General features: G+C 45.4%; 1 protein-coding gene across 8 annotated transcripts in view; it reads left to right on the forward strand.

Annotated features, from left to right (window-relative positions):
- The window catches only part of LOC139559086 (histone-lysine N-methyltransferase 2B-like), an 82,444-nt gene that overhangs the window by 33,027 nt on the left and 34,863 nt on the right, over positions 1 to 14,554 (forward strand). For 7 of the 8 annotated variants that reach the window (XR_011671684.1, XM_071374786.1, XM_071374782.1 and 4 more), the window contains exons 16-22: positions 4,106 to 4,219; positions 4,689 to 4,873; positions 5,096 to 5,200; positions 5,496 to 5,606; positions 7,493 to 7,569; positions 11,813 to 11,997; positions 12,276 to 12,376. Coding sequence is in view for 7 of the 8 variants with exons in the window: in XM_071374786.1 (XP_071230887.1) it covers positions 4,106 to 4,219; positions 4,689 to 4,873; positions 5,096 to 5,200; positions 5,496 to 5,606; positions 7,493 to 7,569; positions 11,813 to 11,997; positions 12,276 to 12,376 (878 nt within the window). In the remaining variant the exon portion in view is untranslated. The remainder of the gene's footprint in view (positions 1 to 4,105; positions 4,220 to 4,688; positions 4,874 to 5,095; positions 5,201 to 5,495; positions 5,607 to 7,492; positions 7,570 to 11,812; positions 11,998 to 12,275; positions 12,377 to 14,554) is intronic. The other variant, XM_071374783.1, reaches the window with a different exon arrangement.

Below are 14,554 nucleotides of genomic sequence, written 5' to 3' on the forward strand. Positions count from 1 at the left end.
ATTCACTGTATAGGTTGATTTTATTTAAACTTTTTTTTATTTCGATAGAGTCATCTGGTCTTTCGACCTATTTACATTTACATTTACATTTAAGTCATTTAGCAGACGCTCTTATCCAGAGCGACTTACAAATTGGTGCATTCACCTTATGATATCCAGTGGAACAACCACTTTACAATAGTGCATCTAACTCTTTTAAGGGGGGGGGGGGTTAGAAGGATTACTTTATCCTATCCTAGGTATTCCTTAAAGAGGTGGGGTTTCAGGTGTCTCCGGAAGGTGGTGATTGACTCCGCTGACCTGGCGTCGTGAGGGAGTTTGTTCCACCATTGGGGTGCCAGAGCAGCGAACAGTTTTGACTGGGCTGAGCGGGAACTGTACTTCCTCAGAGGTAGGGAGGCGAGCAGGCCAGAGGTGGATGAACGCAGTGCCCTTGTTTGGGTGTAGGGCCTGATCAGAGCCTGAAGGTACGGAGGTGCCGTTCCCCTCACAGCTCCGTAGGCAAGCACCATGGTCTTGTAGCGGATGCGAGCTTCAACTGGAAGCCAGTGGAGAGAGCGGAGGAGCGGGGTGACGTGAGAGAACTTGGGAAAGTTGAACACCAGACGGGCTGCGGCGTTCTGGATGAGTTGTAGGGGTTTAATGGCACAGGCAGGGAGCCCAGCCAACAGCGAGTTGCAGTAATCCAGACGGGAGATGACAAGTGCCTGGATTAGGACCTGCGCCGCTTCCTGCGTGAGGCAGGGTCGTACTCTGCGAATGTTGTAGAGCATGAACCTACAGGAACGGGTCACCGCCTTGATGTTAGTTGAGAACGACAGGGTGTTGTCCAGGATCACGCCAAGGTTCTTAGCACTCTGGGAGGAGGACACAATGGAGTTGTCAACCGTGATGGCGAGATCATGGAACGGGCAGTCCTTCCCCGGGAGGAAGAGCAGCTCCGTCTTGCCGAGGTTCAGCTTGAGGTGGTGATCCGTCATCCACACTGATATGTCTGCCAGACATGCAGAGATGCGATTCACCACCTGGTTATCAGAGGGGGGAAAGGAGAAGATTAATTGTGTGTCGTCTGCATAGCAATGATAGGAGAGACCATGTGAGGATATGACAGAGCCAAGTGACTTGGTGTATAGCGAGAATAGGAGAGGGCCTAGAACAGAGCCCTGGGGGACACCAGTGGTGAGAGCACGTGGTGCGGAGACAGATTCTCGCCACGCCACCTGGTAGGAGCGACCTGTCAGGTAGGACGCAATCCAAGCGTGGGCCGCGCCGGAGATGCCCAGCTCGGAGAGGGTGGAGAGGAGGATCTGATGGTTCACAGTATCAAAGGCAGCCGATAGGTCTAGAAGGATGAGAGCAGAGGAGAGAGAGTTAGCTTTAGCAGTGCGGAGCGCCTCCGTGACACAGAGAAGAGCAGTCTCAGTTGAATGACTAGTCTTGAAACCTGACTGATTTGGATCAAGAAGGTCATTCTGAGAGAGATAGCAGGAGAGCTGGCCAAGGACGGCACGTTCAAGAGTTTTGGAGAGAAAAGAAAGAAGGGATACTGGTCTGTAGTTGTTGACATCGGAGGGATCGAGTGTAGGTTTTTTCAGAAGGGGTGCAACTCTCGCTCTCTTGAAGACGGAAGGGACGTAGCCAGCGGTCAAGGATGAGTTGATGAGCGAGGTGAGGTAAGGGAGAAGGTCTCCGGAAATGGTCTGGAGAAGAGAGGAGGGGATAGGGTCAAGCGGGCAGGTTGTTGGGCGGCCGGCCGTCACAAGACGCGAGATTTCATCTGGAGAGAGAGGGGAGAAAGAGGACAAAGCACAGGGTAGGGCAGTGTGAGCAGAACCAGCGGTGTCGTTTGACTTAGCAAACGAGGATCGGATGTCGTCGACCTTCTTTTCAAAATGGTTGACGAAGTCATCAGCAGAGAGGGAGGAGGGGGGAGGAGGGGGAGGAGGATTCAGGAGGGAGGAGAAGGTGGCAAAGAGCTTCCTAGGGTTAGAGGCAGATGCTTGGAATTTAGAGTGGTAGAAATTGGCTTTAGCAGCAGAGACAGAAGAGGAGAATGTAGAGAGGAGGGAGTGAAAGGATGCCAGGTCCGCAGGGAGGCGAGTTTTCCTCCATTTCCGCTCGGCTGCCCGGAGCCCTGTTCTGTGAGCTCGCAATGAGTCGTCGAGCCACGGAGCAGGAGGGGAGGACCGAGCCGGCCTGGAGGATAGGGGACATAGAGAGTCAAAGGATGCAGAAAGGGAGGAGAGGAGGGTTGAGGAGGCAGAATCAGGAGATAGGTTGGAGAAGGTTTGAGCAGAGGGAAGAGATGATAGGATGGAAGAGGAGAGAGTAGCGGGGGAGAGAGAGCGAAGGTTGGGACGGCGCGATACCATCCGAGTAGGGGCAGTGTGGGAAGTGTTGGATGAGAGCGAGAGGGAAAAGGATACAAGGTAGTGGTCGGAGACTTGGAGGGGAGTTGCAATGAGATTAGTGGAAGAACAGCATCTAGTAAAGATGAGGTCAAGCGTATTGCCTGCCTTGTGAGTAGGGGGGGAAGGTGAGAGGGTGAGGTCAAAAGAGGAGAGGAGTGGAAAGAAGGAGGCAGAGAGGAATGAGTCAAAGGTAGACGTGGGGAGGTTAAAGTCACCCAGAACTGTGAGAGGTGAGCCATCCTCAGGAAAGGAACTTATCAGGGCGTCAAGCTCATTGATGAACTCTCCAAGGGAACCTGGAGGGCGATAAATGATAAGGATGTTAAGCTTGAAAGGGCTGGTAACTGTGACAGCATGGAATTCAAAGGAGGCGATAGACAGATGGGTCAGGGGAGAAAGAGAGAATGTCCACTTGGGAGAGATGAGGATCCCAGTGCCACCACCCCGCTGACCAGAAGCTCTCGGGGTGTGCGAGAACACGTGGGCAGACGAGGAGAGAGCAGTAGGAGTAGCAGTGTTATCAGTGGTAATCCATGTTTCCGTCAGTGCCAAGAAGTCGAGGGACTGGAGGGAAGCATAGGCTGAGATGAACTCTGCCTTGTTGGCCGCAGATCGGCAGTTCCAGAGGCTGCCTGAGACCTGGAACTCCACGTGGGTCGTGCGCGCTGGGACCACCAGGTTAGAGTAGCAGCGGCCACGCGGTGTGAAGCGTTTGTATGGTCTGTGCAGAGAGGAGAGAACAGGGATAGACAGACACATAGTTGACAGGCTACAGAAGAGGCTACGCTAATGCAAAGGAGATTGGAATGACAAGTGGACTACACGTCTCGAATGTTCAGAAAGTTAAGCTTACGTTGCAAAAAATCTTATTGACTAAAATGATATAGTACTGCTGGCTGGTGAAATAGGCTAGCTAGCAGTGGCTGCGTTGTTGACTTTGTTTGAAAGTGTAGCTGGCTAGGTAACCTCTAACTGGCTAGGTAACCTCGACAATTACTCTAGACTACACAATTATCTTGGATACAAAGACGGCTATGTAGCCAGCTAAGATCAAACAAATCAAACTGTTGTACTGTAATGAAATGAAATGTAATACTACCTGTAATACTACCTGTGGAGCAAAGCGGAATGCAACTACTCGCTCCAAACCAAACCGGAAGTGCGTATCGTAGAGGGAGAGGCAATAGAAGTGTTGTTTCTTGTATTATTGTCTTTTGTGTCTTTAGAGGACTGCTTCACCTTAATGTCCCCTTTCCCTTTTCTTCTGTCCTTATTTTGTCCCACTTTGTCCCTTCTTTGTCCCTTCTTCTCTTCTGCCAACTAGACACTCCTTGTTAGCTAGCTAGCTTCTTTCAGGAATGTCCCTAGCAACTGCCTAGCAACAGGTAAACAACTTAGCTAGCTAAGAAAACGGTATAATTTTATGAAAAATTGTTACTTTTTCAAAAGCCTTTCTTCTTTGTTTGCTGCTTGTTTGGTCTCCTATTCAGTTTGCAGTTTTCTTTTGATTTTTTCGATGTACTTTACTCTAAAAAAACATTTAAATTTCAATATTTGTAGGAGCTCATCTTTTCAGCTGCTGCTGCTATGTGACATCACATAGTTACTATCAACCCCCTACTGACATTTTTGAAATGTCCTAAAGTAATCAATGATTAAATACATCTGATTTTGTTTCTTATTTGTTTTACAAGGGAACTTCTGCACCATCTGCTCCAAGTGTTACGAGGAGAAGGACCACAACAGCCAGATGATGGAGTGCTCCAGGTGTAGCCACTGGGTACATTCTAAATGTGAAGGACTCTCTGGTGAGTGACACTGTTTCAGCTTTAAAACTGTCTTTTATCAAGGGGATGTATAACAGGGGTGGCCAACACTCATTAGTGTTACTGGGTATGCAGGCTTTTGCTCTCTCCCTATACAAACGCCTTATCCAGCTAATCAAGGTTCCAAGGAGCATCTCATTGGTAGAATCAGGTTTGTTGGATATAAGAGCTGGAACCAAATCCTGCAAGAGGGTAGTTCTCCAGGCGAAGGGGTGACCACCCCTGTTAACAGTATGTGTAGGGGAAGATGCCACCTGAAATATTTCGTTTTATTTAACTAGGCAAGTCAGTTAAAAACAAATTCTTATTTACAATGACGGCATGTACTGGCCTAACCTGGACGACGCTGGGCCAATTGTTCAGGCAGGCCCTAACTTAAGGGATCAGAACAACTATCTCACTATAAACCCACTCCATTACATTGAAATTCTGCTTCTCTTCTGTCTCCCAGATGACCTGTATGAGATCATGTCCAGCCTGCCAGAGAGCGTAGTATATTCCTGTACACGCTGCAGCCAATCACAGCCCAGATTCTGGAAGGAGGCGCTGAAGGAAAGGCTGAGGGCGGGGCTAGAGAATGTGCTGACCAACCTCCTCTCTGACTCCTCCGCCCAGCACCTGATTACCTGCAGAGAGGTAATGTCTGCCGTCATCACAGTAAAGACGTCAAGTAGTCACGAGTCAGATACTCGTAACATACTCTCTCACTTTCATAACATGGCTTTTCTCTATATCCAAAATCAAGTATAAAAATATTTAACTTTTACATGTTTAGACTGTCTTATGGATTGTATATCCCTGACCCTCTGACGGCGGTCTCCATTTTACGGTACTATGCTGTTCTTTTGTTTTCTGTAGTGTGAGGAATCCACGGAACTAAATGCTTTCAGGGACCAACAGCAGCCCATCTGTGACCTACATGCTGTGGGTCAAAAATGTACAGGTGGCCAGTACACTTCACTGGTGAGACCCCAGTCCTTTATAAACATTTGAATTATGTCACATGAAATCTATTAAGACCTAGAGGTTGGTAATTTTGCTCTCATGGCATCAATGTTCCACTGTGAATCATGTAGCTCTTTTCAGACCACAATCTGATCACTTTATATACATTTTGGTCATTTAGCAGATGCTCTTATAGATGTTCTAATGGGAGGGAAGACTCCATACAGTGAATTTAATCTCACATATATTGTACAACAATACATCCGTCTCCTAAACTTGACACCTGTTTTTCCTGCTCTTGTCTACCGATCAGAAATCATTCCATGAGGATGTTGTCATGGTGATGAGGAAGTGGCTAAAGGAGGAGGAGTCTCTCCCTGAGGACCTGAGGCCCACCTGTTTGGCCAGGTCTCACTACCTGAAGGTTAGTAGAAAGACCTTTCCTCCATTAATGCTATAGACATTTGTTATGGGCCATACTGCGTCATATCTCTACATTATATAAATATTTGCATATTTACTCTGATATTTTAGTATAGTCCGCATAAAAAAAATACTTCCTGAGCTCTTTTATGTTATTTTATTAATTGCCTCAATTAATAAAACCGAATAAAATAACTCTAAAATAATATTTTTGTGTATGAACTCCTTGCATATTGCCTCTCTTTAACGATGTATAAAGATCACACACTGAGTGCGTTCGGAAAGTATTCAGACCCCTTCCCTTTTTCAAAATGTTACTTTACAGCCTTATTCTAAAATGTATTAAATACATTTACAATACCCCATAATGACAAAGCGAAAACAGGTTTTTAGATTAAAAAGTAAATAAAAAATGTACCTAAGTATTCAGACCCTTTGCTATGAGGCTCGAAATTGAGCTCAGGTGCATCCTGTTTCCATTGATCATCCTTGATGTTTCTACAACTTGATTGGTGTCCACCTGTGATAAATTCAATTGATTGGACATGATTTGGAAAGGCACACCTGTCTATGTAAGGTCCCACTGTTGACAGTGCATGTCAGAAGCAAAAACCAAGCCATGAGGTCGGAGGAATTGTCCGTAAAGCTCAGAGACAGGATCGTGTCGCGGCACAGATCTGGGGAAGGTTACCAAACATTTCTGCAGCTTTGAAGGTCCCAAAGAATACAGTGGCCACCATCAATCTTAAATGGAAGAAGTTTGGCACCACCAACGCTCTTCCTAGATCTGGCTACCTGGCCAAACTGAGCAATTGGGGGAGAAGGGCCTACAAGATCAAGATCCCGAAGGTCACTCTGACAGAGCTCCAGAGTTCCTCTGTGGAGATGGGAGAACCTTCCAGAAGGACAACCATCTCTGCAGCACTCCACCAATCAGGGCTTTGTGGTAGAGTGGCCAGACAGAAGCCACTCCTCAGTGAAAGGCACATGAGTGCCCGCTTGGAGTTTGCCAAAAGGCACCTAAAGGACTCTGACCATGAGAAACAAGATTCTCTGATCTGATGAAACCAAGATTCAACTCTTTGGCCTGAATGCAAAGGGTCACGTCTGGAGGAAACCTGGCACCATCCCTACAGTGAAGCATGGTGGTGGCAGCATCATGCTGTGGGGATGTTTATCAGCGGCGGAGACTAGTTAAGTACAGCGCAATCCTTGATGAAAACCTGCTCCAGAGCACTCAGGACCTCAGACTGGGGCGAAGGTTCACCTTCCAACAGGATAACAACCCTAAGTACACAGCCAAGACAACGCAGGAGTGGCTTTGGGACAAGTCTCTGAACGTCCTTGAGTGGCGTAGCCAGAGCCCGGACTTGAAACCGATTGAACATCTCTGGAGAGACCTGAAATGGCTCTGCAGCGATGTTCCCCAGCCAACCTGACAGAGCTTGAGAGGATCTGCAGAGAAGAATGGGAGAAATCCCTGAAATACAGTTGTGCCAAACTTATAGTGTCATACCCAAGAAAGGGAAAGGAAAGGGGGATACCTAGTCAGTTGTACAACTGAATGCATTCAACTGAAATGTCTCTTCCGCATTTAACTCAACCCCTCTCAATCAAAGACTCAAGGCTGTAATCTCCGCCAAAGGTACTTCAACAAAGTACTGAGTAAAAGGTCTGAATACTTATGTAAATGTGATATTTAAGTTTTTTTTATTTATATATTTCTAAAAAACACTTTTTGCTTTGTCATTATGGGGTATTTTGTATAGATTGAGGAGGAAAAAACAATTTTAATGAATTTTAGAATAACGCTTTAACGTAACAAAATGTGGGAAGAGTCAAGGTGTCTGAATACTCTCCGAATGCACTGTATCTATGTCCTTTCAGTTGCTGGAGGAGACTTTCAGTTGGTTTCATAGCCAGGATCAGAAAATGTGGGACCCAATCTCCAAAGATTTCCCAAGGTAAATGGATACACTGTGTAGACCGTATGACGGTGTATGTTATCGATTTTGACCGGTTTTTGATATTGTTGTTCTTACTCACATTTCCGCCAAGAAGACAAAAGGGAATCTCCCTGAACGAACCAACTATGACAATAAATAGTTTTGCCTTCAGAAAGATAAAGCAGGCATAGAATACTTATTTTTGAAAAGCTAGCAAAGAATACTTCAAAAATAGCAACTCCTTAGCCTGAATGGAAAGCAAAGGCTAGCTTTTTCAAACAGAAATTTGCATCCTGTAGCACAAACTCCAAAAAGTTCTGGGACATTGTACAGTCCATTGAGTATAAGAGCACCTCCTCCCACTGCACTGAGGCTAGGAAACACTGTCACCACTGATAAATCTGCGATTATCGAGTATTTCAATAAGCATTTTTCTACGGCTGGCCTTGCTTTCCACCTGGCTACCCCTACCCCGGTTCAACAGCTCTGCACCCCTCACTGCAACTTGCCCTAGCCTCCCCATTTCTCCTTCACCCAAATCCAGATAGCTGATGTTCTGAAAGAGCTGCAAAATCTGCACCCCTACAAATCAGCTGGGCTAGACAATCTGGACCCTCTCCTTCTAAAATGATCCGCCGTAATTTTTGCAACCCCTATTACTAGCCTGTTCAACCTCTTTCGTATCGTCTGAGATCCCCAGAGATTGGAAAGCTGCCGCGGTAATCCCCATCTTCAAAGGGGAAGACACTAGACCCAAACTGTTACAGACCTATATCTATCCTACCCTGCCTTTTCTAAGGTCTTCAAAGGCCAAGTTAACCTCTAACGCCTACCAAACCCGGATCTGGGATCCCCCCCATCAACAGAGCTGACTAGCATAGCCTAGCCTAAAGCCACAGGGATATCATATAATCAAATGTTCATGAAATCACAAGTCCAAGACACCAAATGAAAGATACAGATCTTGTGAATCCAGCCATCATTTCCGATTTTTAAAATGTTTTACAGGGAAGACAAAATATGTATTTCTATTAGCTAACCACCATAGCAAAAGACACAACTTTTTTTTTCTCCACCATTTTTCCCTGCATAGGTAGCCATCACTAATTCGACCAAATAAAGATATAAATAGCCACTAACCAAGAAAAAACTTCATCAGATGACAGTCTGATAACATATTTATTGTATAGCATATGTTTTGTTAGAAAAATATGCATATTTCAGGTATAAATCATAGTTTACCATTGCAGCCACCATCACAACTCTCACCGAAGCGACTAGAATAACTACAGAGAGCAACGTGTATTACCTAATTACTCATCATAAAACATTTCTTAAAAATACACAGCGTACAGCAATTGAAAGACACAGATCTTGTGAATCCAGACAATATTTCAGATTTTCTAAGTGTTTTACAGCAAACACAATATAACGTTATATTAGCTTAGCACAATAGCGAACATCACACCAGCATTGATTCAAGGCAAAAATAGCTATAACGTATAAACCACCAAAATATATTAATTTTTTCACTAACCTTCTCAGAATTCTTCAGATGACAGTCCTGTAACATCATATTATACAATTCATATAGAGTTTGTTCGAAAATGTGCATATTTAGCGGCACAAATCGTGCTTATACATTGAGAATAGTGTCCAAAATCTCAAGCAATCTGTCCGGCGCCATCTTGGAACGGCACCTATACTTATCGAAAACTATTCATAAACTTGACTAAAAAAATACAGGTTGGACAGCAATTGAAAGACAAATTAGTTCTTAATGCAATCGCTGAATTACATTTTTAAAATTAACCTTACTGCGCAATACAGGGTCCGATAACGCAAGGCTACACTGCAAGAAATGGCTTCTCATGCATTTTACTTTTTTCAACAGAACAATGAATTATCAGCATAAATAGTTCTTACTTTTCGATGAACTCTCATCAGAATCTTGGGATAGGTGTCCTTTGTCCAAAATAATCGTTGCTAGGTTGGAGAACGTCGTCTTCAGAGTTGCAATTAGCAGTAAACATTAGCACGAAAGAGAGAGATACCCAAGTTCCTACAGCGCCAAGGAAATAAATACCCGAAAATTGCAATATACTGAAATAAACTGATATAATTCGGTTCAAAATAACAAGATTATGATGTCTTTAAAGCCTATATCGAATAAAAACATGACCGGAATTATCTATGGAGCTAAAACCAGAGCTTCTACAACGACATGCCAAGCTCCTCTTTGCGCCCGTGCGAAGATCCAAAAGAACGGCCACCGTGATTCCAATCAATTTATAACCTTTGGGAACTACGCAGAAACTCAATTTCAAGTCTCCCTATTCGCTGACACCCAGGGGAAGGCGTATGCAGTGCATCTCAACCAATAGAGGACAGGCAAATTAATACACATGTCTCAGAACAGCCAGTAAAATTCTGCATTCTGACATACACATAGGAAAATTGCTCTAAGTCGAGTTCTGTTTCACCCACAGATATAATTCAAACGGTTTTAGAAACTAGAGAGTGTTTTCTATCCAATAATATGCATATTGTACGAGCAAGAATTGAGTACGAGGCAGTTTTAATTTGGAAACGAATTTGTACTATGTCGAAATGGCACCCCCCTAGTGGCAAGAAGTTAACAAACAGATCACCGACCATTTCGAATCCCACCGTACCTTCTTTATGCAATCTGGTTTCCGAGCTGGTCATGGGTGCACCTCAGCCACGCTCAAGGTCCTAAACGATATCATAATTGCCATCGACAATAGTCAATACTGTGACTCTGTCAATCACCGCATTCTTATCGGCAGACTCAACAGCCTTGGTTTCTCAAATGACTGCCTCGCCTGGTTCACCACCTACTTCTCAGATAGAGTTCAGTGTGTCAAATCGGAGGGCCTGTTGTCCGGACCTTTGGCAGTCTCTATGGGGGTGCCACAGGGTTCAGTTCTCAGGCCGACTCTTTTCTCTGTATACATCAATGATGTCGCTCTTGCGGCTGGTGATTCTCTGATCCACCTCTCCGCAGACGACACAATTCTGTATACTTCTGGCCCTTCTTTGGACACTGTTAACTAACCTGCAGATAAGCTTCAATGCCATACAACTCTCCTTCTGTGGCCTCCAATTGCTCTTAAATGCAAGTAAAACTAAATGCATGCTCTTCAACCGATCGCTGCCCGCCCGCCTAGCATCACTATTCTGGACAGTTCTGACTTAGAATATGTGGACAACTACAAATACCTAGGTGTCTGGATAGACTGTAAACGCTCCTTCCAGACTCATATTAAGCATCTCCAATACAAAATTAAATCTAGAATCAGCTTCCTATTTCGCCACAAAGCATCCTTCACTCATGCTGCCAAACATACTCTCATAAAACTGACTATCCTACCGATCCTTGACTTCAGCGATGTCATTTACAAAATAGCCTCCAACACTCTACTCAGACTGCATCCCATTTGCTATCACAGTGCCATCCGTTTTGTCACCAAAGCCCCATATACTACCCACCACTGCGACCTGTATGCTCTCGTTGGCTGGCCCTCGCTTCATATTCGTCGCCAAACCCGCTGGCTCCAGGTCATCTATAAGTCCTTGCTAGGTAAAGTCCCGCCTTATCTCAGCTCACTGGTCACCATAGCAACACCCACCCGTAGCACGAGCTCCAGCAGGTATATCTCATTGGTCACCCCCAAAGCCAATTCCTCCTTTTGGCTGCCTTTCCTTTCAGTTCTCTGCTGCCAATGACTGGAACGAACTGCAAAAATCACTGAAGCTGGAGATCTCCCTCACTAACTTTAAGCATCAGCTATCAGAGCAGCTTACAGATCATTGCACATGTACATAGCCCATCTGTAAATAGCCCATCCAACTACCTCATCCCATATTGTTATTTATTTTATATTTTTTCATTTTTTTTGCTCCTTTGCACCCCAGTATCTCTACTTGCACATCTATCACTCCAGTGTTAATTTGCAAAATTGTAATTTTTCGCCACTACGGCCTATTTATTGCATTTCCTCTCTAATCTTACTTGATTTGCACACACTGTATATAGACTTTTCTATTGTGTTATTGACTGTACGTTTGTTTATTCCATGTGTAACTCTTTGTCACACTGCTTTGCTTTATCTTGGCCAGGTCGCAGTTGTAAATGAGAACTTGTTCTCAACTGGCTTACCTGGTTAAATAAATAAATAAATACAATTTAAAAGGCTCTGTTGCTGAACAAGTCTCCCCCCCTTTTCTTCTGTCTCAGTGGTATGCTCCCTGAGGCAGTTCTTCCACCCTCTAAGGAGCACAGCTATGCACAGTGGCTGGAGAGGACATACCAAGTTACCAGGGGCTCAGGATGCCTCCAGCAGGAGAACAGCATCCCTTCCCTGTACTCAGTCACCACCCATCAGTCCCGGGCTCTGGAGAGCCTCCCACTCAAATCCCAAGGTATGGAGTCTTTGGCTGTGTCTCAAATAGGGGGTCTGGTCATAGGCATAGGGCTCTGGTCAACAGTAGTGCATTATATTATATATCTATCACTCCCTCTGTAAGCCTATGTCCTGTCTCAAAGCAGACTTAGATTTAACCCCATTCACTGGCACAAGAAGATGTTTGTTGTGCGTAAAGTAATTGAGTACAAGGACTGATGGTGATCTAGCTTTTTACGTCATCCTAACAATGTGCATCAATTCAATGATTAATGAATGTGTTTGGTCTATCTTGAGTAGGTACACATTGTGCTCTAACCGGGGCCCTGGAACTCGACTGGACCAAAGATGAGAGGCAGTGTGCACTCTGCCAACAATGTGGAGACGCCACACCCAACGTGAGTTTCCCTCCCCCCTCTGTACTGATCCCACACAGTAATTGTATTGATAAGGAGACAGGACACCATTGTGTTGGCTTCAGAAACATCTTTACTAAGATAAAACCATAAATAGAGCATTATGGGTACTGTAGTACAGTGTTTCTCAACTTCGGTCCTTGAGTATCTCAAACAGAACGTAACTTGATGACTATAACTACTGTTCCATGAAGAAGGGAAACGAGGTACAACACACTATGGGGGAGTCGCACTCTCGTTACTTCGGTTGAAGGATCTACAACCGCCTGAAATCCACACCTTGCTGGAAGCTCCGCCTTCCACAGGTGATAAGCGTGAGGCTCGGATTCATTCCTTCACTCAGCCCAGGAACGGGCAGTGTGGGGCTAAACAGGAGTTGTATCTCATTTCCCTCCTTCAGGGAACAGTAGTTATAGTCATAAAGTTACGTTCCCTTTCATTCAGTCAACTTCAGTACAACATACTATGGGGATATATAATCACACCCCTAGCTGAGCCCAACGGATACTAAATGAAACTGCCCGTGCCAGACCACCCAGACCTGACCCCGCCAGATGCGGCAGTCTGGGTATCGTGCACACAGTCCGCTGCCTATTGACTTTCCCCGTCCCAGCCGTAAGCACACTGGGCTGCACTGGGAGCAGTGACATCCAAGCAATAAAACATCACAAAAGTATGTGGTGAAGCCCAACTCGCTGCAGCACAAATGTATCCTACACTCAACCATTTAAACATTTACATTTACATTTAAGTCATTTAGCAGACGCTCTTATCCAGAGCGACTTAACAACGCCCAAGATGCTGCCGGACCTCTGGCAGCATGTTTAGCCATGACCAAAGTCATGAGCAGGGAGATTTTGTAGTGGAGGATCAGGGCCAAGTCCCATGTGGGCGCAATTGGTTTAGAGACCAGTCTGAGACAACCGCACAACCAGGGTCCTGGATCTGACATAGAGGCTTCTCGGATTACCTGCTTCTGGAGACGGGAGGTTATTCCCTTCCTCAAAACGGGCTCTAAGGCCCCAGAAACAGTCGACCTGATGACGTCGCTGAAGCGTGGGGGATGCGCAACAGTTGTAGCTTGTACCCTGACGTCACTGTTCGCATGATCCATGCACACCATTGTTTGGAGCCGACAGCGAGCCTCCCGTCAAGTGCCATCTGAAGGAGCTGGATGCCACCATATGGACTGGGAGAGATTGGTTCATTGTTCTTTTTCATAGTTACCGGTGCCACAATCTTTCAACCAAGCTGGAAAAGGGACAGACAGCTCTGAAAAATGGACCCCTTCTGTGGTAACAGACGGGGCAATTGGTAATTTAATGTAATTTCCAGGAATGCTACAGGCAGGAATCGGCAATGAATCCCAGTGATGAGCCTTCTTGTGGACTGAGCGAGTCGCCCAACTTATTACTCTCACCTTGGGGAGATTGATATACCCCTTGAACCCTGTGAACGCGGGGTAACAGAGGAGGCTTTAAACATGGACAAGCTTCCAAGCTAAATTGTTCTTCTGTGAGATTATAGCTGAATGAAGCCCTGCCACTTATGGATGAAGCCCTGCCACTTATGGACATGGGGCTCCAGTAATGTCTAGCACCCCGTTTTGCTGTAACCAAACGTGGGGGGCACTGACGCCACAGTAATATGTTTGTGGTGGGGCTCACCGGTCGATCAGACCCGTGCTAAGGTCCCTCGCTCTGGGGGTTACCCGAGCCAAGTGCTCGGCGGCTGCTTCCTCATCTGAGGTGCCTGCATGCCCCGCTTCCTCCACTCCCTCCAACTCCAAGAATTTGAAATAGGAATATGATTGCCGTATCACTGGCGGAAAGCTAATAAGCTTTATTTGCCGGAAGTTATGCATGCTAACTGAATTTAGCCATTCTAAGGCTTCTAGTTTAAGCTAGGCTAGCTAACCTCTGACTGCAACACGGTCGGTTTAGAATAACCAAGCAACTTAATGCTGGCTACGTACACTAAACAGGAGGGTTACCCAAGCAATTCCACCATTAGGAAGCTGGAATGGCTAAATTCAAATCTAAATTTATTTGTCACAGACATGGTTAGCAGATGTTAATGCGAGTGTAGCGAAATGCTTGTGCTTCTAGTTCCGACAGTGCAGTAATATCTAACAAGTAATCTAACAATTCCCCAACAACT

This window comes from Salvelinus alpinus, chromosome 29, assembly GCF_045679555.1.
Source record: "Salvelinus alpinus chromosome 29, SLU_Salpinus.1, whole genome shotgun sequence".
NCBI classification, from domain to species: Eukaryota; Metazoa; Chordata; class Actinopteri; order Salmoniformes; family Salmonidae; genus Salvelinus; species Salvelinus alpinus.